General features: G+C 45.6%; 1 protein-coding gene across 1 annotated transcript; it reads right to left on the reverse strand.

Moving 5' to 3' along the window:
* Positions 1-1,702: 1,702 nt before the first annotated feature.
* On the reverse strand, positions 1,703-2,647 carry LOC100754583 (olfactory receptor 52B4). Its single transcript, XM_027407958.1, has one exon. The coding sequence runs from the start codon at positions 2,645-2,647 to the stop codon at positions 1,703-1,705; it is 945 nt and encodes a 314-aa protein (XP_027263759.1).
* Positions 2,648-22,739: the final 20,092 nt, after the last annotated feature.

Genomic DNA, 22,739 nt, shown 5'->3' on the forward strand with positions numbered 1-22,739 from the left:
TTCCATCAGCTTCTGGATGACACCTCTCTCTCTGATAATAACTGGGCTAGGCACCAATCTGGTTGTGGTGACATATTATTTATGATTTATTAAAGCTTGTCTGAGGATTCAGAAAGCAAAGTCAGCCTCAAGCTACAGAGATCAGGTGGTGGTGGTACACACCTTTAATCCCAGGACTCAGGAGACAAAGGCAGATGGATTTTTCTGAGTTCAAGGCTACCTAGGCTACCCACCTAGGTGGGTAGAGATTGAATCAGTCTAAAAGAGTAACAGAGCTCACTCCTTTAATCCCAGAACTAGAGAGGTATAAATGATAGAGAAGCAGAGTCTTCATTAGTCAGTTTCAGGATTCTCCAGCCACATTGAGGAGAGCATAGCAGTCTGGGATTGCAGTCTGAGGTTTGGTGAAGCCAGTACTGTCTTTCAATCTGAGGTAGAATGAAAGCTAGTGATCAGCTGTTTTGCTTTTCTGATCTTCAGCTTGAAGCTTGAACCCCAATGTCTGTCTCTGGGTCTTTTATTTTTCATGCTACATCTGGTCACAGAAGATGGCCAGTTCAGGCTTTGTATCTGCTATTGCTAGGAGTCTTAGCTGGGGTCATCCTTGCACCAACTTTTTACCTGACCCCAAAATGCTTGAGGTTAATTTTTTTATGCTAGACATATGCAGAGCTTTTATACTTGTCATTATTTATTTACTATTTATTCCCTAAGCATTATAGTATAGAAATTGTTTTCACAGCATTTACATTGAATTAAATGTTATCAAAAATCCAGAGACAACTTAAAATGCATGAGATAACCTGCACGGGTAATGAATGTGCAAATGCTAACCCATTTTTATGAGAGATGGGCCTCTCAAAATTTTGGTAGCCATAAGGAAATCTGAAATCAATCTTCCATAATACCAAATAAGGATATTTTTGTCAACAAATAAACATAGGGGTTGAGAAGATCAATCAGAACATAAAGTACTTGACAAAACGGATGCATACCTGAGCTTGGGTCCCCAGCACCCACGTAAAAACCAGATTGGGTATTTGAAGAATTTGACTGTTCCCTAAAAGATTGCTAAGTACACAGCCTGGCTTCCTTATTGTTCTCCCAGCAGGCCCCACCTCTTCAGGAATCACAGCATCCTTCTCCCAAAACAAGATTGATCTGCAAAATCTGAACTGCATAACTTACAGTCCTGGCTGCATATGTTTACACAGTCTAAGTACACAATAAGAAATAACTACAGAGCCCGAGAGTCACTGATCCAGGATGTCACTTAACTAAAATGAAAGGCATGAAGGAATGAAATGTTCTATGTGGTGGCCCAGGGAGATCATAAATGTCTCAAAGCTTGAGAAACTCCATGAAGCAAATTCCAAGGCAACAGAGTGTCCTCATTCACTTTGTCTAGTTCCAAAACTCATGCTAGTGTCACAGAAACATGATGTCTGGAAACAGCACTATCTACCCCAACATCTGCACAGGAGGTACTTTGCTCAGTACAGTATGAGAGAACACAACACTTTTCTCGCAGTTTATTCACAAAACCAGAGAGTTAAGTTCTACAGCCTCCCTGGTAAATCGCTCCAGATGCAGAACTCACTGAGCTATGTGTCCGGTAACCTGTCCCATCTACCAGTTCCAAACACCACTCAATAGACAACTGTAGATTCCAAAAACTGAGTTCTGAGGTTTTGACCCAAATTCACTTATGTATTGTAAGCAAGACATGAACCACCTGCTCCTGAATTTGCTTGGTTTTGATTCCATAAATGATGGGGTTCAACATAGGTGGGGCCAGAATACAGACATTAGCCAGCAGGATGTGGATGTGAGGTGGAATGTGGCGGCCAAACCTCTGAGTAAGAGTCGTGAAGATCCCGGGCCCATAAAAGAGAATAATGATGCAGACATGGGAGCCACAAGTGTTGAGAGCTTTGTTGCGAGCATCCTGGGAAGGCATTCGGAAGATGGCACGGAGGATCAGCACATAAGAAACAAAAATTAACACAACATCTAAGACCACTGTTGACATGAGCACAGAAAACCCATACCAAATGTTTACCCGAATATTATTGCAAGCATATTTAGCCAAACCTATGTGTTCACAAAAGGTATGTGGAATAATATTATTTTTGCAGAAAGTCAATCTTTTCAGAAGAAATATTATGGGGAAAATTGTACCATAACTTCTCAGAAAGATGATCACTCCAATTTTCCCAATCAGGGAGTTTGTGAGAATAGTGGTGTACCTCAGAGGGTAGCAAATGGCAATGTAACGGTCAAATGCCATCACCAGCAAGATCCCTGACTCAGAGATGAAGGTGGAATGGATGAAGAAAAGCTGAGTGATGCAGCAATCCAGGGAGATCTCCCCAGCATGGAACCAGAAGATGGCCAAAGCCTGGGGAACTGTGGAGGTGGAGAGGACAATGTCTGCTCCTGCCAGCATGCAGAGGAAGAGGTACATGGGTCCATGGAGACTAGGCCTTGTGAAGATAATGAAGATGAGCAGGCTGTTCCCAAGCATGGCAGTGGCATAGGAAATGAAGAAGGGGATGGAAATCCACACGTGCTGGTCCTCTAGGCCAGGGATGCCCAGCAGGCGGAAGACTGTGTGACTTACAAGAGTGTAGTTTAAGGTAGTCATACCAGAAAAGCCTGCAGATACCAAACCTCCAGTTCACAGAGCTAGAAGAAAATATGTATTTCCTTTAACTTTGTGTGATATCACTGGGAGCTTTTATTGTGTTCCACACCTTCCATCTTCTTTGAATATGTAAATGAGAAGCATGCAAAGATGAAAGATGAGCTATGCTCCAATGAGTGGCATCCACATAAAATTATCTCTGGTTAATCAAAACTAAGAGATGTTAGTCTATAAGCCTCAGTTACAAAGACTCAGACACACACAGGATGGATTGTGTAAGCCTGGAGAGCTTGACCTAGAATGTGAATAGTGAATCATAACATAAAAAGTAATAGAAGAGAAGCAGAGTAAGATAGCACGCAGCAATGCACAGTACAGCTCTGAAATCTTTTCAGTCCAAAGCAGCCAGGGTGAAGAAGGGGACAGGAGAGAGCCAAGGAGACAGTTGTATGGCAGATGTTTTCCTTTCTGTAAAGGGTCTTGAGCACACCTGCTCCCTCAACCCTTAACCTTTACAGATCGCAAAGCAATAATTAAAATGATTGATAACCCCCTCATGTCTATTGCTAGAACATTAACACTGGACCCTAAAAGACCAGTGATGTTCCAGGAGTACAAACAGTCTGAGTGTGACACAAGCCCAGAGGAATCAATCCCATTTATCAAGCATCACTGGCCCAGGGCTACACTGTTCGTGCATGGAGTAGACATCCAAGTTTTTCTCCCTGCTTTATACTTAAAGGTGGTATGAGAACCACTCACCAAGTATCACAAACCAGCAACTTGCACAAATGAGAACTGAAAGTTCTCTGACTTCACTGTGTTTGCTTAGAAAGATACACAGGAGGCTTTTTTTTTTACACTATTTTTCTTTTTTGAGATTGTAATATAACTAGAGCATTTTTCTTTTCCCTTTCCTCCCACCAGACTCACCCATATACCCTTTCTTGCTCTTTTTCAAATTCATGACCTCTTTTTTCATACATATATGTTCATATACACGCATATATATTTTTCTAATATAACCTACTCAGTCTGTATAATGTTTCTTGTATGTATGTTTTCAGGGCTGACCATTTGGTTTTGGATAGCCATTTGCTGGGCTCTTCCATGGGGAAGACAGTTTCTCCCACTCTCTGCATTCCTTAGTGGCCTGTTTTTGTGGACAGAGTACTTTTAAGAAGAAACGATGACCCAGCACTCAGGAGGCAGGCAGATCTCTGTAAGTTTGAGGCAAGCCTGGTCTACAGAGTGAGTGCCAGGATAGGCTCCAAAGCTACACAGAGAAACTCTGTCTCAAAAAACTAAAAAGAAAGAAAGAAAGAAAGAAAGAAAGAAAGAAAGAAAGAAAGAAAGAAAGAAACGATGACCTGGCCCATGTGCCTGAAATGAGGTTCTCTTCAATCACCCTAGGGAACCAGGACACCACCGTCCCAAATTAGAAAAACAATCCTTATTTCAAGAATGGGATGGATTACAGTTCTTGTTGTTTGGAAACTGACGGGTAATTTCATCATTTCCCTGAATATTGGTCTTTATTCATTAACTTAACACTTCAGCAAACATGTTTTGAGCAATGACGGGTTGTTTTGTTTTGTTTGGGGAGCATCAAGCTTAAGAGTCAGACACAGGCTTATGGCTAGAGAGAAGGGGGGACAGGCAAGCCAGGAATCTTTGTGAAGGCTCTGGGTGTGCTGGGCTCTGAGAACACCTTCTGAGAGGAAAATGTTTCTCTAGAGTCAAAGAAATTGAACAGCGCATTTGAGGACACTAAAGGATAGTTTTTCATTGATAGCTCAATGGCTGCTGTGTATCTTACGCTCTTTAAAGCTGTCCTTTCCATCCCTACCCCTACTTGTCAGCCTATGGTTTTGTTCTTGAGAGGAAAATCAGTTCCCACTTTTCTTCTCCACCTGCCAAGTTGCCCTAGCTGCCAGTGTCAAACCCAGGACAAGTGGCCATGCCCTGTGCCCTCACAGACGTCTCTTCACATTCAAAGAGGTCTGCAGTCTGTGTCAGAACATTTTACATTTCCTCTCCACTGTTCTCACTGTTAGGACCTCTGCCACATCCCAGTTCTTTCTCTTCACTTTCTGACTGAATGGGGCTTCTGTGCTCCCAGCTTCCCTCCTGTCACCTCACCTTTTATACCTGATATCGGGAGGCCAATCTGTAGCTCTCAGGTTTAAATTTTATTAACACATATCCCATTGTCTCTTAGAGTCCTGTGCCTCTGCCTATGTGACCCAACAGCAGCCTATCTTACCTTAATTACAGAGCCAGGCCAGCCACAGACATCTACCTAACCAGCAAGCCACACGTGGAGACTTCAGAAACACACAGGAGGTCTGTGGCAGATTAAGCTTACTGTGTGTCCACTGTTTATCCTCTTTTATGAGAACCCTTGAGGGAAGGCCTTGAACCATGCCCTCCTGGGACTGAGCTTGGGACGGAGCTGTGCTGCTCGCTAGTCTTCTTCCTAAATTGTTGAGTCTCCGAGGTCAGCACCTACCTCTCCGTCATCTTCTATTCTCTCTGACTTCTCTCGAGATGGTGTTCTGCAAAAGCCCTCTCTGTCTGCCTCCATAACTCCCCTAATTAAAGAAATGTTAAACACAAAGCCATGGTGTCTACTGTTTTTAGTCCTAGCACTCAGGAGGCAGAGACCAGAGGATCTGTGTGATTTCGAGGCTAGCCTGGTCTATAGAGCAAGTTCTAGAACATCCAAGGCTGCACAGAGAAACCCTGTCTCAAAAATTAATTGATATTTAAATTGTAAAGCTGAAAGGGACACAACTTTAATTCCAGCACTTGGTAGGCAGAGGCAGGTGGATCTCTGTGAGTTCAAGGACAGCCTGATCTTTACAGATTTCACCACCCTGGAAAGGCATTATTATCACTCCCACTTCACAGCTAAGGAATGAATAAATCCTTTGACTTGCCAGAGTCACGCAAGTGAGTGGCAATCCCTGTGACAATCTCACTCCACCATGCTGTCCCATGAGCTCAGCACACTCCAGCTTTGGGCCCTCCTCTTCCCAGCCTGGCCTCCCTCCAACTCAAAGCTCTCTCCCCTTATCAGTGTCAGCCACGCTTTTTCCTGCCTCCTACAAGGTCAGGAGATGGAACACACCCAGCATCCTGTCCTGTCAGGAACACATTTAGACTAACCCAAACCTCTGTGCCAAAAGACACCTCTAAAAAACTGGGTTTCAGGATTTGGGGTTTTTGTTTGTTTTTTTGTTTGAAGGGGGGTCTCGTTTTTTTGGTTTGGTTGGTTGGTTTTGTTTGTTTTAACTTTTTAAATTTATTCAAAGTGATTTTATTGCTTATGTACACAAGAGAACTCCTGACACTAGGGCTGAGGCTGTGGATGACTCATACTTGCAATTGGGTGGGAAGATCCACTTGGTCTTATAGTAACGAGCCAGCAGATAAATTCTGCTCTCTATCAGGGTCAGGCAGAATTTAGCACCCTTATCCTTTCTGTACCTCTCAAGATGCTTTTGGACAGCAACCACTTTCATAACCAAATGGTAGAGATCCTCAGGGAGATTGGGGCAAGGCCTTTGGACTAAAGGAGTCTCAAGATGTTACTACCAGTCACAAAATGGACCTGTGTCACACCATGTGAGTTCCTCAGGATCACACCTATTTGCAACGGAATCATGCTTTTTTTTTTTTTTTTTTTTTTTGGTTTGTAAATCTGTTCCTTCAAGTTGTCAGACACCAGCTTCAGTGGGGATGCCACAACTGGGACAGGCCCTTCCCAGGATCATGCATGTGATCCATGATGGCAGAGGTCTGGCAGCAAAGAGAATGAGGGAGGAAAAATGTTTTTAACTTTTTATTGATTCTTTGTGGATTTCACGTCATTCATCCGGATCCCACTCATCTCCCCATCCCCCCACTTCCACCCTCTACCCTTGCAACCTCACACCAAAACATTTAAAAGTAAAAAAAAAAAAAAAAAAAAAAAAAAACATGGATGGATATATGGATGGATGGATAGATAGATAGATAGATAGATAGATAGATAGATAGATAGATATCGGGACATAGAAGCTGTAGTGTGGCTCTGTGAGTCTCACAGTTTACTCTTTAGTCCATACATCTTTACTTGAAAGTGCTTATTGCAGTGAGTCACTGGTCTGGTTCTAGGTCTCTGGCTTCTGCTACACCCTCAATCCTGAACTCTCACTACGACTCCTCTCAGATACCCTGTTGTTGCCTTGCGTCATGGAGATCCTGTAGCTTTGGATTTGTAGGTTCATCCCCTTCACATGTTCCAGCAGTTCATAGATGAGGTGAGTGTTAGGGTGGCCTACTTTGTAGTCCTGGTTCTGGGCCTGGGTGGTAGCTGGGGTGGTCAGCCTGCGAGCTTTCCCTTATCTTAAAAGACTAGGTTTCATCTGGCATGGTGACACATACCGTTAATCCCAGTACTCAGGAAGCAGAGGCAGGCAGATCTTGAGTTCAAGACCAGCCTGGTCTACAGAGTGAGTTCCAGGACAACTTAGGCTACATGGAATAAACCATGTCTCAAAAAAAAAAAATGTTAAACACAACTTTCCACATAACTAAAACCTGATAACATTTAGCAATTATCAATGACTCTCTCTCTCTCTCTCTCTCTCTCTCTCTCTCTCTCTCTCTCTCTCTGGTGTGTGTGTGGTGTGTGTGTGTGTGTGTGTGTGTGTGTGTGTGTGTGTGCTAATATGTGTGTGAACAAAGGCCAGAGGAGGGTATCAAGTGTCATGCTCTATCACTTCCTGCCTTATTCCTTTGAGATGGGTCTCCCAACGACCCTGGAGCTAAGCCGGCAGTCTGCAAGCCCAAGTGATTCTCCTGCCTCTCTCCTTGACAGTGCTGGCATTACAGGTACTCATGGCTACTCTCAGTTTTTTACATGGGTGATAGGATCCAAACATAATGTCCTCATGCTTGCATAGCAAATGCTCTCTGACCCACTAAGCTATCTCTACAGCCCTCAAAGTTTTATCCTTCATGATAAAGACTGTGTTGAAGAGATGGATATTCACCCTCAGAGTAGTGGATGGTAATGCAGAGCCTCGTGGCCTAAGGAATAAAGTGTGCAATAGGAAGTGAACTATCTCACTGGGTGTAGCTTGAGCATGTGACTTCTTTGGGGAACAATGCCTGAGAATAACATGAGTGGCTCTCCTTGTGGAAAGACCTGGAAAACCTGACCCACTTGGCAAGAACCTGTGGACAGTACCCTGCATAATTCTGGGCATAACCTGGAAGCATATGCACTATGTGCTCTCCTTGCTTTTGCTATATAAGCCATATTACTGGCTGCTTTTAGTTTCACTTTTGAGATAGCTATTACAAAGGGAAAACATGCCCCTGATGACTCCCTTCTGTGTGAACCAGAAGGAATGTTGTTAAAAATATACAGCAAACTCTATTCGGCCCCTAAAGCCTTTGATGTTTCCAGTGTGACCATGAATCCAGGCTTCTTAAGAACAGGATGTTAATTTTCCAGCACAGCCTGCAGCTAGCCTTAGTGAGTCACAATAGGACATGAAGTTTAATATTACATATTTGCATAACTGTCCTGGGAAGAATTATTTTTAGCCACAAGAGTTTTAAAGAAATATTATTAAATATATGATATCAGGAGTTAATGGGGATGTTCAAAGAACAGGGAATGAAGCAGAATCATAGAAACCCACAGGTCCCTCATTTCTAATAACTGTGTCAACACCCCCAAGAAGTTATGGAAGATGAATATAAGGACAAGGGACAAGCAGTGCCAGCTATTAAGTTCCCAGTTATGTTGCCTATAGGATAAATGGAAAAACCTGGTGTGTCCCCAAAGGAGATAGAGTAGTACAAAATGTAGACTGGATTGATTGGCTGAGAACCCAGACCCTCCCAAATGTAAGTAGTCACTACAGGAGACAAAATTATCTCTCACTTTGCATGATGCTGTAACCTCATGTGCTGCCGACTGGGCACACTGTTCCACCTGTAGGTACCTAGTTAGAAAAGTTCCTTTTTGCAGCTTGCAGAATTGCTTATGCTTCTGATGGTAGAGATACAGATCAAAAAGGTAATGGCTACCAAAGGAGAGTTGGGAGATGGAAGGGGAAAGAGGCAAGAAACAAACTGGTAATTATTGTAACTATTTTTAGAAACTTAGGAAGTAAAAGCTAGCTGTATAATGGTTCATGCAAATTGAAGCTGTGTAAATAAAGACAGCTCAAGCTATTTGGGGCCACTGGTTTGAACAACAACAGGCGGTCACAGTCTCTTCTTGGCACTGACTCCACACATCCATCCCAGGTCTGTGAACCCATGTTGAGCAAGGCCTCAAGCATAGAAGACCTCAAAGCCTGCCCCCACAGTAACATAACTTTCTCCAACAAGGCCACACCTCCCAATAGAGCTACTCACTTTGAGGGCCATTTTCTTTCAAACCACCACACCAACCATGACACAGCAGCTGACAACCATAAAGATGAGGGTTTTCGCTATTTCCTTTCTGCTCCTTTTTTTTAAAAAATTCATTCAAAATTTCAGTTAGAATAAAGAATGGGCTTCATCACATTCTCACACATCTAAATCATGGATCTCTCTCCTGTCTTGCTTCTTCTCCTCCCCCCAGCACCACCCAGCTTGCTGTTCTCCCTACAAATAGTCCCTCTTCTGCTTTCAAGTTCTCACTACCAAAAAATTAGTTGTGGGCAACATACATGTTATGTTGTGTATATTTAAAGCTAGATGGTATATATGAGAGAAAACATAGTGTTTTGTCTTTCTCCAAAGAAGACAAATTGTCCTCTTCTTTTAGGTCCCTTCATAGTCCCCCTTCTACCTTAATGTCACTTACCAATTTGTTGATTTATTCAAATCTAGACTCTGCATATAAGACAAGTGTCTTTTTTAATTGCTTCTTTACATCCTAAACCTGGCCTGTGCTTATCATTCTGTATGCACACAAACTATTTATTGACTAAAAATATAATTAATTAAACAGATGAACTCAAAACATGAATGCTAGAATTATATGGCATCTGTCACTGGATGTAACTTTGAAGGTGCTTGGGTGGCATTGCTTCTACAGGTTCCCCAGTCAGGGAGAGAGGTTTTAGAATATTCAAATGACATTGATGAAGCTAAGGAATGGGATTTGGGAGCCCCTGACTATTCAATTTCAGGGAAGATTTTCTCCAGAATTTCCTCCTTGGTTTGGTAACTGAGGCACTAGCAATAATTGCATAAATTAATCATCTACAACATGATGTCTTCAAGTATGTATACACTCTAGAATGGTTAACTCCAGATCTTTAAGGTGCATGTTGCTCCCAACTGGTCATTTCCTGGCAGTGAGAACTCTTGAAGGCATGCTGCTGCAGCTGTCTTCCCAGCAACAGTCCCATTGTACCTGTTCTTCAAATACAACACCTCCCTCATCCACCATCCTCCAGCCATGCTGTGCTGTGCTCCTTGCTACTTCTGTGCCTTTATCCTCGCTGACTGGTCTCTCAGGATCATCTGCTTTGATGGCTGAGGGAACTTGGGCTCACCTTATGTAGCATCTGAATCTTCCTCTTTCATATCATGTTGTAATTGCTCTCCACATTGCATAAATCTGATTATTTGCATTTAATACCAAAGTAGTTACCTAGTTAATAATTTATGCATTTATGGAGTGTACAGCATGGTATCTTGAAAATACACTCTAGGATGGCCAAAACAAGATATTTCGATTTTTTAATTCTTTTATGCATATGGTTGTTTGGTCTGCACTTATGTCTGTGTACAACATGTGTGCCTGATACAACTGGAGGACAGAAGAGGACATCAGATCCTCGGGAACTGGTGTTACAGATGGTTGTGAGCTGTCATGTGGTCACTAAGAACCAAACACGGGTCCTTTGGAATAGCAGCCAGTACTCAACCACCAAGCTACCTCTCCAGCCCCCAAATCCAGCTATTTAGTGAATGCATGACTTCAGCTAATCATTTTCTGGTGATAAGAACTCTTAAAATATACTTTCCAATTTTCAAATATACAGTGCATTGTTCTTAACTGTAGTCACAATGTTCTTTGTTTAATTCTTTTGTGTACACAATGTATATGATGTATGTGCACATTTGTGTTTGTGGGTGTAGGAAGACCTCTACTGTGTCATACTCACAGAGGTCAGTGAACAACCCTGGGTGTCCATACTCACCTCCAACTTTGTGACATGTCTCTTTTGTGCTGTTTGCTACTGCATACAATAGGCCAGTTGGCCAGGAGCTTCTGGGAATTCTCCTGTCTGACTCACATCTCACCACAGAAGTGCTAGGACTGTAGGTGTGCACTACTATGTCTGGCTTTTACAAGGTTGTGAGGCTTCCTTGTATTATCCCTGACCTTCACGGTGACTGTTTCTTAGCCCATTTGTGGGCACTGAACTTCACAATGAATCCTTGTCTAAATAACTACCTTTGATAGGAAAACAAAGTTTCTCCCACAGGTGAAAGACATAAACCAAGGTAGGTCCACCTAGGAGAAGGAGGCTTGGACTTCCCACACTGCCTGCTTCCAGTTCAGGTTCTCGCTATCCCAGGATCCCCAGGGCACCTCCACAAGTTGTGGAGACTCTCACTAGCAGCCATTTGAGCTTCTGCTCTCTGCCCCTCTCATGTTCTGCCAGAGTTGGCCAACTATAAGGGAAATTCCTTGCTAGACTTAGCACAGGAGAGTCTGAGATAGCATTCAGGGAGAGCTTGGCAATGGGAATTCTGAGAAAACAGCCTATAATATGGACGGGAAATGGGAGCAAGGACTTGTGGCATCACAGAACTAGCAAGATTCACATGAGAAGTCATATTTCCAGCAGCAGCCAGGATGTCAGGAGGGAACTTGGAAGCCTGTGTCGCCAAATCCTCTGAAGGGTTACTCATGGGGGAGACAGTCTCTCCTGACACCCACTCAGCATTAGATGACAAGAGAATCTTCCCCACATATCCGATGAGATAAAACACATTTGGTGAGCTACAGACTCCCTCACAAAAGCAGTAATGGTGCACACCGGATGGTGCTGTGATGCTGCAGTAACATGGAACAGCTTGCTGACTTCTGGGAGAATTCTGCCAGGTACTGAGCCATCTAGGAAGGACTCTACAGGAACGGCATGGATGGAGGCTGGCCTGCCCAGAACAGTCTCTTCACATGCTGCTCACTCTGTCAGAAAAAGCTCGGTGCCAGAACAGACTGCAGGGAAATTATCTGTGGCAGGAACTGGCCAATGGCAGCAGGGACCTCAGTCTGCCAAGTACCAGAGTGTAGAGGCAGCCATGGCCCCCAGCAGGACTCAGCTCCCAGGAGTAGTGTGGAGAACCTGTGCCAAGTAGAGAGAAGGAGGAAATGCAAGAAAGGAGCAGCTTGCTGCTCGGCTCAGGGCCCACCTGTGAGAGGAGGTGCAAGAAAGCCCGTGGGAACCCGCTATGGACTGGATTTGGCACTCACAACACCCTTTGCTGCAGATGAGAAAGGTGATAAGCCTGCCAGTTTTGCCACTTGAGAGCCCAAGTGCCAAGAATGGAATTCCTCCTGCTTCTGACTCCTCCCTCTGTCCCAGAGTATAACCAGCACACAGCTATGTGCTATGTAACTTTTTATTCAACACCAGACCACGCATACAACAGTGGTCCCATGAGACTGTAGGAACCAACACCCAATGTCTAATGCATCATAGAATAGCACAGCCCATTAGTCATACATGATCCTGGGCTAATGCAACAGCTGTCAGCTGAATAAAAATATAACATACTAAGTCACATATATTCATTGCCATAATAACCAGGTACTGTGTCACCAGAAAGGTCCTGGAGGACTGCCAGGAATAGTAGCACATAGTCTTTTCACATGCAGCTTGCTCTGCCAGGGAAGGCTCGGTGCCAGAACAGGCCACAGGGAAATTAGCTGTGGCAGGAACTGGCCAAGGGAGGCAGGGACCTCAGTCTGCCAGCTGCCGGAGTATAGAGGCAGCCATGGCCCCCAGCAGGACTCAGCTCCCAGGAGTGGTGCAGGGAGCTTGTGCCAGGTATAGCAAAGGAGGCTTATATGTTAAATATAATACACTTTTTATCATATTGAACTAAGTGTAGAAAACTTTAGAAGGCCAGCTTCTAAAATTTTCTTTTGCTCAGGGTTAAAAAAAAAAGGGGGGGACTACAAATAAGCAAAGGAACTAAAATCTGAGGGGAAAAAAGGAATTGACTCATATACAATTGCTCCTCTACACGTTCCTTTATTCTTCTCTGTCTCTCTCCAGTTCTTGGGAGGCTTGAGTTTCTCCAATTCAGCAAGGCAGATAAGATTTACACACAGAGCAATAAATTAAAACTGCCAGGAGAAATTTTTAGCAACAATTGCTTACAGCTGTAGGTCAAAGAGAGGGTCTGTCTACGTTTAATTTTCACAAGAAACAAAGCCTGGCGCCTTCCAGTACTCTGACCTCAGTGGCTGCACAGGCCTTTAGGAAAGTTTACTTTTCCCTAAGGATAAGCAAATAGGCTGAATAAATTTGTCTTTATCTTCTCAGGAGGGAGCAGTACATCTCCGAGCTAAAATCTTGAGTTAATAAAACAAGAAGTTTGAGAACTTTTAGTACAGGGTTAGTTTAGGTTATCGCTTCTCTGTCAGTGAGGTAAAACCAGAGTGTGCTTATTTTTTCTATCCATCTAGGCAGCTATGAATCAACAACTTTGGGAGTGTAGTAATTCTATGTCCTTGGATATCTGGGAATGTCTTAGATGGGACACTTTTGCCTGGGCCCTAAACACTGACCAAATACCTATCAATAAGGATAATCGAAGGAAGGCAGATCTCTGCAATTACAATGGAGAGGGGAACAAGGACCTGCTAGTGGGAAACAGGTCTCACACATAGCTAAGGAAAGCAACTGGTAAATTAGGACCTGCTAAAGGAGAACAGGTTTTACACATAGCAAGGGAGTGTAATCAGTAAATTCCAAATGCATGGGAGAAATTGTTCCCAGTAAATGATCAGATGGTGCTGAACTATGGAAAGTAAATCCCAAGTTTGTTGCAGAAGTTTGTTGCCTTAATACTTCTGAGTTATCTCATGATACAATGGCTGTATAATCACTGTGTGATCTTGCAGCTTGTAGCATTATCATGTGTGTGTATCCACATGTGTGGGTATAATGTGGGTACCACAGCACTTGGGTAAAGGTCAGAGAACAACCTGAGGTGTCAATCTTTGCCTTCTGCCTTGTTCAAGACTAAGTCTCTTGTTTGCTATGTACACTGAGCTAGCCAGCCCGGAAGCTTTCAGAAATTGTCCTGCCTCCACCTCCCATTCAATGTTCCATAGGAGCACTGGAATTGTAGGCACACCCTTCAGGGACTCCTTATAAAACAAATTATTTTAAATAGTACTCAGTACTCAGTGTTGCACCTACAGAAGCCCATGCATTACCATGTCTCTAGAGTACAGTTTTCTCCAATGCTTGATTTAATGTCATGTTTTGCTCAGTATGACCTTGGAGCAGTAAGAGACACAGCTGAGGCATAGCAGGTTATGATGTTCACACAACAGCGAGACCCCCTAAAACAAAATGTCTTAACATAGAGCCCCATCATTAAGCAAGTTGTGCCCACCGCACAGAGATGACGCATGCAGTTCACAGTGGAGGCAGGAGGAGGTGTCACAGCCACCTCGAGAGTCATCTGAGGATGCTTACAAACTTTAAAGAAACAGAGTCAAGGTCCTGTGTAGATGGATCCCAATCACTGACACTGGCCTGCACATTTGAAAGGGAAATAGAAACATCTCAGAAAATAACATCATTCTGAAGAGCCAAAGATAAGGGGAAGAGGGGGTACACAGCAGTGAAGCTTCCCTATCTTGCTCCCATAGATAGGAGCACCATGGAGTAACAAAGGGCAAAAGAACTCTGAGCTCTTAACCTTTTTTTGTTTGTTTGTTTGTTTTGGATGAAAGGCTTGCTTTTTTAAGCACAGGATTAGGTCACAAGGCCAAAATGCCAACCAGGCCCTATGACCAGACCAAGATAAAACTAGTCAGGTTCAAAATGGCTACCCAAATGACAAAGAGAAGTGTGAACAAGAAAAAACCTCACCCTGCCAGGAAATGTCCTTTGTGAATCCTCCAAATCAGTTCTGATATCAGACAGTCTGTCAGAACAAAATGACAGTGCTCTTAATTAACCCTGATTCAGGATATTGCCCAACTGAACTATGGGTAAGGTTGTGACGGGGGTTTCTAACAGGAGCCTGGTTACTCTGTCCTCTCAAAGCAGCCTGTAGGCATCCAATGGATAACTGAATGAGCTAAAGGATGGGCATCCCTGTCTTCATACTGCATCTGTCTGCTTTGCTGTCTTAATGTCTGAGACACACCCTATTCAATTCTACATGTAGAGATGTTGATCATTTAAAATGTTTTGTTTTGTTTTGTTTGTTTTTCTGGGCTGGAGAGATGGCTCAGCAGTTAAGAGCGCTGACTGTTCTCCCAGAGGTCCTGAGTTCAATTCCCAGCAACCACATGGTGGCTCACAGTCACCTTGAATGAGATCTGGTGTCCTCTGCTGGCATGTAGGCAGAACACTGTAAACATAATAATTAATAAATCTTTTTTTAAAAAAATGTTTTTTTTTTCAGCTGGGAGTGATGGCAAACACATTTAATCCTAGCACACAGGAGGAAGAGGCAGGCAAATCTCTGAGTTCAGGGCCAGCCTGGTCTACAAATGGAATTTCAGAACAGCCAGGGCTATACAAAGAACCCTGTCTTGGGGGCGGGGTGGGGGGGCGCTAGTTTTTTCCAAAACTAGAATTCAGAGTTAATTTGTCCCATTTCCCATTTGAGCCTGGTGTGTTTCTTCTACCCAACCCTTGTGCCTTCTTGGCAACTGAAGGCCATACAGTCAGTCCCTCAGATATCTCAGAGAGTCCTCAGTGCGGTGGGCGGTAGAACCACTGTGGAGAACAGAAAGAGGCATGGCAGCAGAGTGCTGGTCCTAGCAAGTGTGGCTGTCCAGAAAACTCAGAGTCATCCCAAGGAGGCCTGGCTTCTCCCATGGGGCTAGCAATGCCAAATACAGATTTTAAGATGCTGGGGTAGAGTGTGGAGTAAGGGTTGGGGTTTTGTTTGTTGTTGATTTAGTTTTTGTGTTTTTGGGGGGGGGGGGTCCTTTGGTTGGTTGAGTGGTTTTGGTTGGTTTTGTTTTGTTTTTGCTTCATTATTGATGCAGGATCTCCTGGTGTCAAACTTACAACTTGCTGTATAGTCACAGATGACCTTGAACCTTGGATGTATCTGCCTCCTTTTCTAAAGGCACATGAGCCTCCACGCCCTAATATGATCCTTGGACATCTTAATTTTAATTTTTCCTTGATAAGGAGAAGAGAAAGATCAACTGGATTTAAACTAGAACACAGGCAGAGTTGCCAGATAGTAAAATTGAAAACAGTGGGGCACCCAGGCATGTTCTCCCAAGACCTTTCCCTGAAGCCCCATCAGCCCCAGCCTGGTTCCAAGTTTATCGATTTTATTTTATTCTAACTGAGTGAGAAGAGTCAGGATCAATGTTTTTCCGTGGAGGACATTGAGGTTCCCCACACTGCTGAACAGCTTCCTGGATCGAACGGGCCATGTCTCCAATGCGGCGCTCGCCCTGCGGGCTCGTTCCGTGGACTCGGGCGCCCCCGCGCGGTCACACGCACCTACCTGGGGCGCCCCGGTCCCCACAGCAGATCCTCCGGCTCACCGCCCGCGGCCGCCCTCAAGCCCGTCTCCTCCCCCGGGCCTCATCAGAGCGCGGGGAGCCATTGTTTACGTGATCGTCGGGCTCCCACGGGCCGCGGCGGCAACGGCCATGACCGCGGGGCTAACGAGCCCCAGCGGAGCGCGGCGGAGACCCGTGGCCTTGGCAACCCGCCCGAGCCGCCTGCAAGCTCCCAACGCCACCAAAGCGGAGGCCGCCGCGGCCCACCACAGAAGGGACAGAGAAGCCGGAACTAGGGTTCCTGGTGTCTTGAGGGCCCGATCCCCAAACCCGCCCTTGCTCCCAGCCCATCCAAAAGCTTTGGCTGCCTGACCCTAGCCCATGACCCAGTGACGTATCCAGACCAGGGGTCAAGGGGAGGAGAGTGATCACTGTGTCTCAACCTGGCATGTGTGGGTGCAAACTGAAAGAGCTAACCTCTGGACAAGATCCACGCATCTGGAGGGTATAGTCATGGCTCCTCATCCCAGAGGAGGTCTGCATCAATTAAAAAGCTAACATTTATTGTTGTGTGCCAGGAATTGTGTGGAGACTTACATTAATTTCCTCACTTAGTCCTAACAGCTCTGCCATAGGCCCTGTCGTGCACACAGTTGTTCCCATTTCACAGAAGGAAACTGAAGTCTAAGTCTACATGGTGATCCTAAGACCCATACCTGAGGTCTCAGGCCCACAATGACAGATTAAGGTCAAACAAAAACCCTGTAAGCTTGGCTTGGTGGCACACACCGGCAATCCCAGCACTTGGGAGGTAGGAGCAAGAGGATATAAAGTTCAAAGTCCTGTGACACTTTCATGGAGTACACTTTGAGACACACCTCAAACGTTTGTTGTGCTCAGGAATACCACCCTTGGCCTTGTGGCACCTCCCCTAGTGGAACAACATTTTCTGACTGTGTCCTGTATATCAAGCACCATCCTATGTGCCAATCTAGTCCTTAAAACTACCCAGATTACTTGGGGGAAAGAGAAAAGTTAAACTTTAAGAACTGAGGATGGCATGGGTAATAACATAAAGCTGCAGTGGAGGCTTAGAATTGCACACTGTCTGCTATTGCCATTCTCCCATTTTGCAGAATGAAACTGATGTGCAGAGCAATGGAGTCGCTTTTTCTAGGTCACAGTCACACTATTAGTAAGTAGGCCAGAGCTCAGGCCAGGCCAGTGCTGGGAATTGTGTCAGTATCTACACTGCCTCTCCACCTCCCTTTCAGGGGCAATCTTAAGGCTGAGTCTTCATCAATAAAGCTAGCTTTAGGTTAGAGAGACTCTTCTCCCTCTAGGGTCTCCCTCCCCTATCTGTCCATCAAAAGCATCACCATATATAAAGAAATGTCACCCCAAGGATGAAAAAATAAGGACAACTTCCTATTAGATTCTGGCACCACTGTTTACAGCTGGGGATTTTTGACAACTAATTTTAACCATTAGTCCCCCTCAGTAGAAAAGCAACCACATGTGCCTACGAGACCTGACGAGGACTAAGGTCATGATTACAAAACACTTGGACAGGGCCCAGTCCATTAGAAGAACCCAGCAAACCCTGTCTAACTTGAGATTCCTCTGGGAACCCTTCCCTGGCTGTGCCTCTGTCCCACCTCTAGATGGGGAGCTAGGCTACTCTGCTAAGGGATTTACCCCACCTCAGCTGACCATACCCTTGATCTCGAAATTATGGCCTTTTGTATCTGAATCCCCCAGTAAAATTTATCTCCAGGGGCCAGCCTTGTTCACTTCTGTAACCCCAGGCCCTGGTAGCACCAACCATGGCACACAGCAGGAGCCCACCTGATGTCTAGTGGATCAATGGCTGGATCACTGCACCTGGAAAGATGGCTAGTATTAATTATCGAGATCCCACCATGCAGAGGCCAGTTCCAGCATTCCACATGAATTCTAACTCATTTAGTATAGCTGCCATATGAGGAGAATGCTAATATTTTCTTATTTGGAGGAGCAGAGATGTGCCCAGTAAATAATGGAGAAAGGATATGTGCCCAGTATGGCTTTGGAGTCTGCAAATGGGTGGGCAGATGGATGCCTGCCTCCCGTCACATGGCTGCAGAGGTGGCCAAACTATATTAAAGTACATAGAGTAGCCATGCAGCCCTGCTTCTCTCTAAACCTGTATCTCCTCCCATCTACACAGTGAGGGACAGGCCTGGCTAGAGATAGGGCCCTTGACTATCTGAAGGCCTGGGAAATAGGGGGAGAATAAAAAGGAGACCTAAAAACAGCACAGTCACTATGTGAACCCAGCCTGGAGGTCAGCAGAGCAGGAAGCCCATACCAGTGTTTATGAGTACCTGGGTCAGAGCTGGCTCTAGTTCAGCTAGGAATGGAGGTCAGAGTAAAGAACACAGCCAGACTAAGAACAATAATACCATTCCTAGGTAATTAGCACTTAAGTTTTGTATTATGTCATCTTGTCCTTATGACAACTCTGTGACTCTTATTCTCGAGAACAAAGGCCTGAGAGGCCTGGACCTGCATCAGAGTCACACATGGGTCAGTGTTGACTAACAGACCTGCCTGATGATTGGCAGGTCCATTTAAACTGCACTAACTCACACACTAAAAATTGCTCTGTCTCTTTAAGTGGGGAGCAGGCAAGGCCCACGGGTAATGCCTGTGCAACTGGCAGGCTGGTAAGAAAAGTAGCCACTTCACTCATTAAAAGTTTGGCCAGGCAAGCAAAGTGAGCACCTGGGGCAGATGGGGCTCCCTGGGGTCCAGGCCTCAGCTGGACCAGGCATTAGGTCCAGGCTGCTGTAATTGGGCCTCAGGTGTCCTGATGAGTCTGTGTCCTCAGAGGCACCTAAAAGAGCCACCAAGGTCCAGCTCATTATGGCCTAATTAGCGGCAAATCACTTGGCAGCCTCGGGGACTCCGCAATGATCTCAGAGGGAGAAAAGTTTGAGAACCTGCAACCTTCTCCCACAGGCCCACAACTTTCTCTGCTGTAGTCAAAACTTTTCCCAACCCTGAGGGACACCAGGTCCCTGTTGATGCCCAGGTTTCTCCAGGTTGCTCATACCCAATGTACCATCAGAGGCTGGCATAGGCCCCAGCTACTGTCTGGCCACCTGGGGCACTGCTGGCTTCTCAGGGCCTCAGGTTGCCCTCAACTTAACAAGAGATGCCCTGACTCTGTCCCTTACCCTGACCTGGGACACAGGGTCAAGAACTACAACACTGAAGGGGCAGAGATGTCTTATGGCCACCCTGACAATGGTCCCTCCATTCCCAGGGCAGGACACAAATGCCCTCCACCAGTCTGAGCCCCATTTCCTTCCACAGCAGCCACAGGAGGGAGGGAGGGTGATGTAAAGATGATGCCAGTGACAAATGGTCGCTGTTTCAGAAGCAAATGTCTTCCATGCATGCAATCCAAGTACCTCAGAAGATCTCCACAAGGTGCATGCTCTCATCTCTACTTATAGAAAATAAGCCAAGACCCAGAGACTTCACAATTGCCCACCTCATGCAACTGTCCCCCTGTAGAGAGCAGTAGCACTGGACAGAGGTCCCCACCTCTGCTACTGCCTGTGTAAATACACACACGATAAGTATTTAGCTTCCATGATTCAGTTTCCTTACACATGGGAGGGGACTTTTAAGCAATCTACTACATAAACTTATGAGGTTAAAGGCAGTGTCTATGAAATGCCTGTCACAGGCCCAGCCCGGGGTAAATTTATTTTTTTTCTGTGCTTAACGCCATGCTGTATCTTAATGGAATGGGGAAGGCACAGAATTCGATGCTAATAATTTTGAAAATAATTTTGCTCCCTTAGTCCATGTCAAGTTGGGCAGCAGGTCCAAAATTTTTAAGTCTACTACAGGCTCTGCATGACCTCTTCAGGCAGGCCTGATGAAGACAGGGAAGTAAGTCCAGCATGGCTCATGCTGGGGTGGGGGATGGGGAGACAGGTTGGACATCAGTTCAGAATGTCACAATCTGCCTGAGATCAGCTTCATCATCACTTGAGTAGAGGCACAGTCTCTGCTCCATGGCGTTATTGTGAGAACAGAGTTGAGAGATCTGGCTGAGCATGTTCCACACATTCTAGAACTGAAGAGACTTATCCTGTACCGTCCCCCACTTGAGACAGCTATGGTCCCAAAGGCTAGGGACACCTGTCTGGAGGTCACCAGGCCCAGAGTGAAGACCAGGGCTTTCCTGCCCAGAGAGTGTTGGGGCAGGTTGGCAGGCAGTAACAGGTTTTCCTTAGCTCTTCCATGCCACTTCATACCACTGAGATTCATTGCACAGCACACCTCACCATGAGTTAGGTATCACACGCAGAGCAGAGAGAGACAGACTTGGGGACACACAGAGGGAGTGGGGCTGACCAGGTTTTCTCCCACCTCCATATAAGCATTTAACTCCAAATAAGCCTCAACCTGAGCAAAAGCAAAAAGCTGGCCATGAAATACAACGTAAAATGCACCCCACAGCCCCTTCCTTCTGGCGGCCTCACACTGTATCTGAGGAGACAACTCTCATGCCCTCCCAGGCTTTGGGGACAAGATGAAATCAGTCGTCACACTCTACATGATGGGCATCCATGATGGGACCAGAACTGAGGACAGAGGTCTTGGGCCTCCTTTCCTGGATGGGCCTGTGCCCAGAGGCTGACAGATAGAAGCTGGCCTAGAACCTTCTCAAGAGCCCTGAAATCATCAGTGGCTTTTGCTTCCACTGGCTTTCCCAGCCTTCTTGTGAGTCCTCACCAGAACCAAACCTGCAGAATGAGTGGGAACTTGGGGGAAAGGAGGAGTTTAGGACCCAGATGGGCAAGTACTCTGGTCACCTTCCTTGGTGCTATGACAAAACACCTAACAAAGGCATTTGATTGCAGAAGCCACAGTTCACTGCAGTGGCAAAGGCTTGGCCAAGGCTCAGCTTTTGGTAGCAGGATCTTGCAGTTACCACTTCTCACCTCTTGGTGAGAAGCAAACAGCACAGAAGTAGGCATGACTTTCAAAGATTTACCCTTAGTGACCTGTGTCCGCCAGCTAAGCCCCAGGCCCCTTCCAAAACAGTCACCAGCCAATGACCAAGCAATCAAATACAGGACCCTGGAAGGCCCTTTAAACCGTATGAGAGCAAATGACCAAAGTTGGTCCAAAGTCCCCAGGAGAAGACTGGCTGACGTCCAAAGAATCCATAACCCCCAACACAGGTTAACATGGAAACCAACATTGTCGGGGTTTAGAGTCAAATGGTCCAGGTTCAGATCGTAGCTCTGCTACTTCCTGTATGGCCATGGAAAAGCCTTCACCTGCCTCCTCTTCCGAGAATTAACAATGGGGTCAGCACAGGGTTGTCCTAACACCAGTGACGGTTTCAGATATTGTTTATAGACTCCACATTGTGTGTGTCTGTGCTAAGTGACCTCAACTGACCCAGCACACACAGTTGTGTGCTACACCTAGTCCAGAGAGGGCTCAGTAAATGTGGTGGAAAGAACAAAGGAAGAGAGGGACAAAAGAGGGATGAAGCTGGTGCTGTCACCGAGCTCATTCGTCAGAAGAGCAATCTGAGTCTCAAAGGGAGGGGAGATAACTTTCAAGATCGCTCAGAACCAGAACAAAACCCAGGTCCCGTGCTCCAGGTCCTGCCACTGGAATAGCCTGAAATTCATTTAGAGTGTGTGTAAGGGTGTACAAGGAAAGGCCAGCACTGAGGGGGCTCTAAACCAGCCCTGCCAGGCTCAGACGGCCCAGAGTACCTTCAGCACAGACCGCCGAAGCGGTAGTCTTGTGGGATGTAGTGCTTGGGTGCCACCTTGTGACATTTCTGAGAAGTGCACCTGTGACTGATCGTCTGGGACTTCTCTGGCTGCCTAGGAAGATCCCACCAGAGGCCAGAGGTTTACTGGTGCACAGATCCTGGAGAGTCCCCGAGTCCAGATTGTATTGGAAATTACAGGCAGCTACAGAAGTTTCACCCAAAGATCAAAGGTCCACAGCCAAATAATCTTGCAGACTTGGAGGAGCTGAAATTCGACATCTGGAGTTGCTGGGTTCCCAGCCAGCCATGGCAGCCTTATCACACTTTTTTTTTTTTTTTCAAATTTCCCTCTGCTTACAGCCTGAAGTCTTCCAACATGATTCCTAGTTTGAGGGAACTAGGGTGTTCAGCCCAAAGCACCATGTGAGGGAAATTTTCATCTCTTCTTTGTGTGCTTGAGACCCACAGGGGAGCTGATTCCATAGTGCATCCATCCATTCTAGTAAAGTGACCTCTGTCCAGCCTGTGCCCAGTGTTACAGAAGGAGCAGCCAT

This window comes from Cricetulus griseus, chromosome 3, assembly GCF_003668045.3.
Source record: "Cricetulus griseus strain 17A/GY chromosome 3, alternate assembly CriGri-PICRH-1.0, whole genome shotgun sequence".
Taxonomy (NCBI): domain Eukaryota; kingdom Metazoa; phylum Chordata; class Mammalia; order Rodentia; family Cricetidae; genus Cricetulus; species Cricetulus griseus.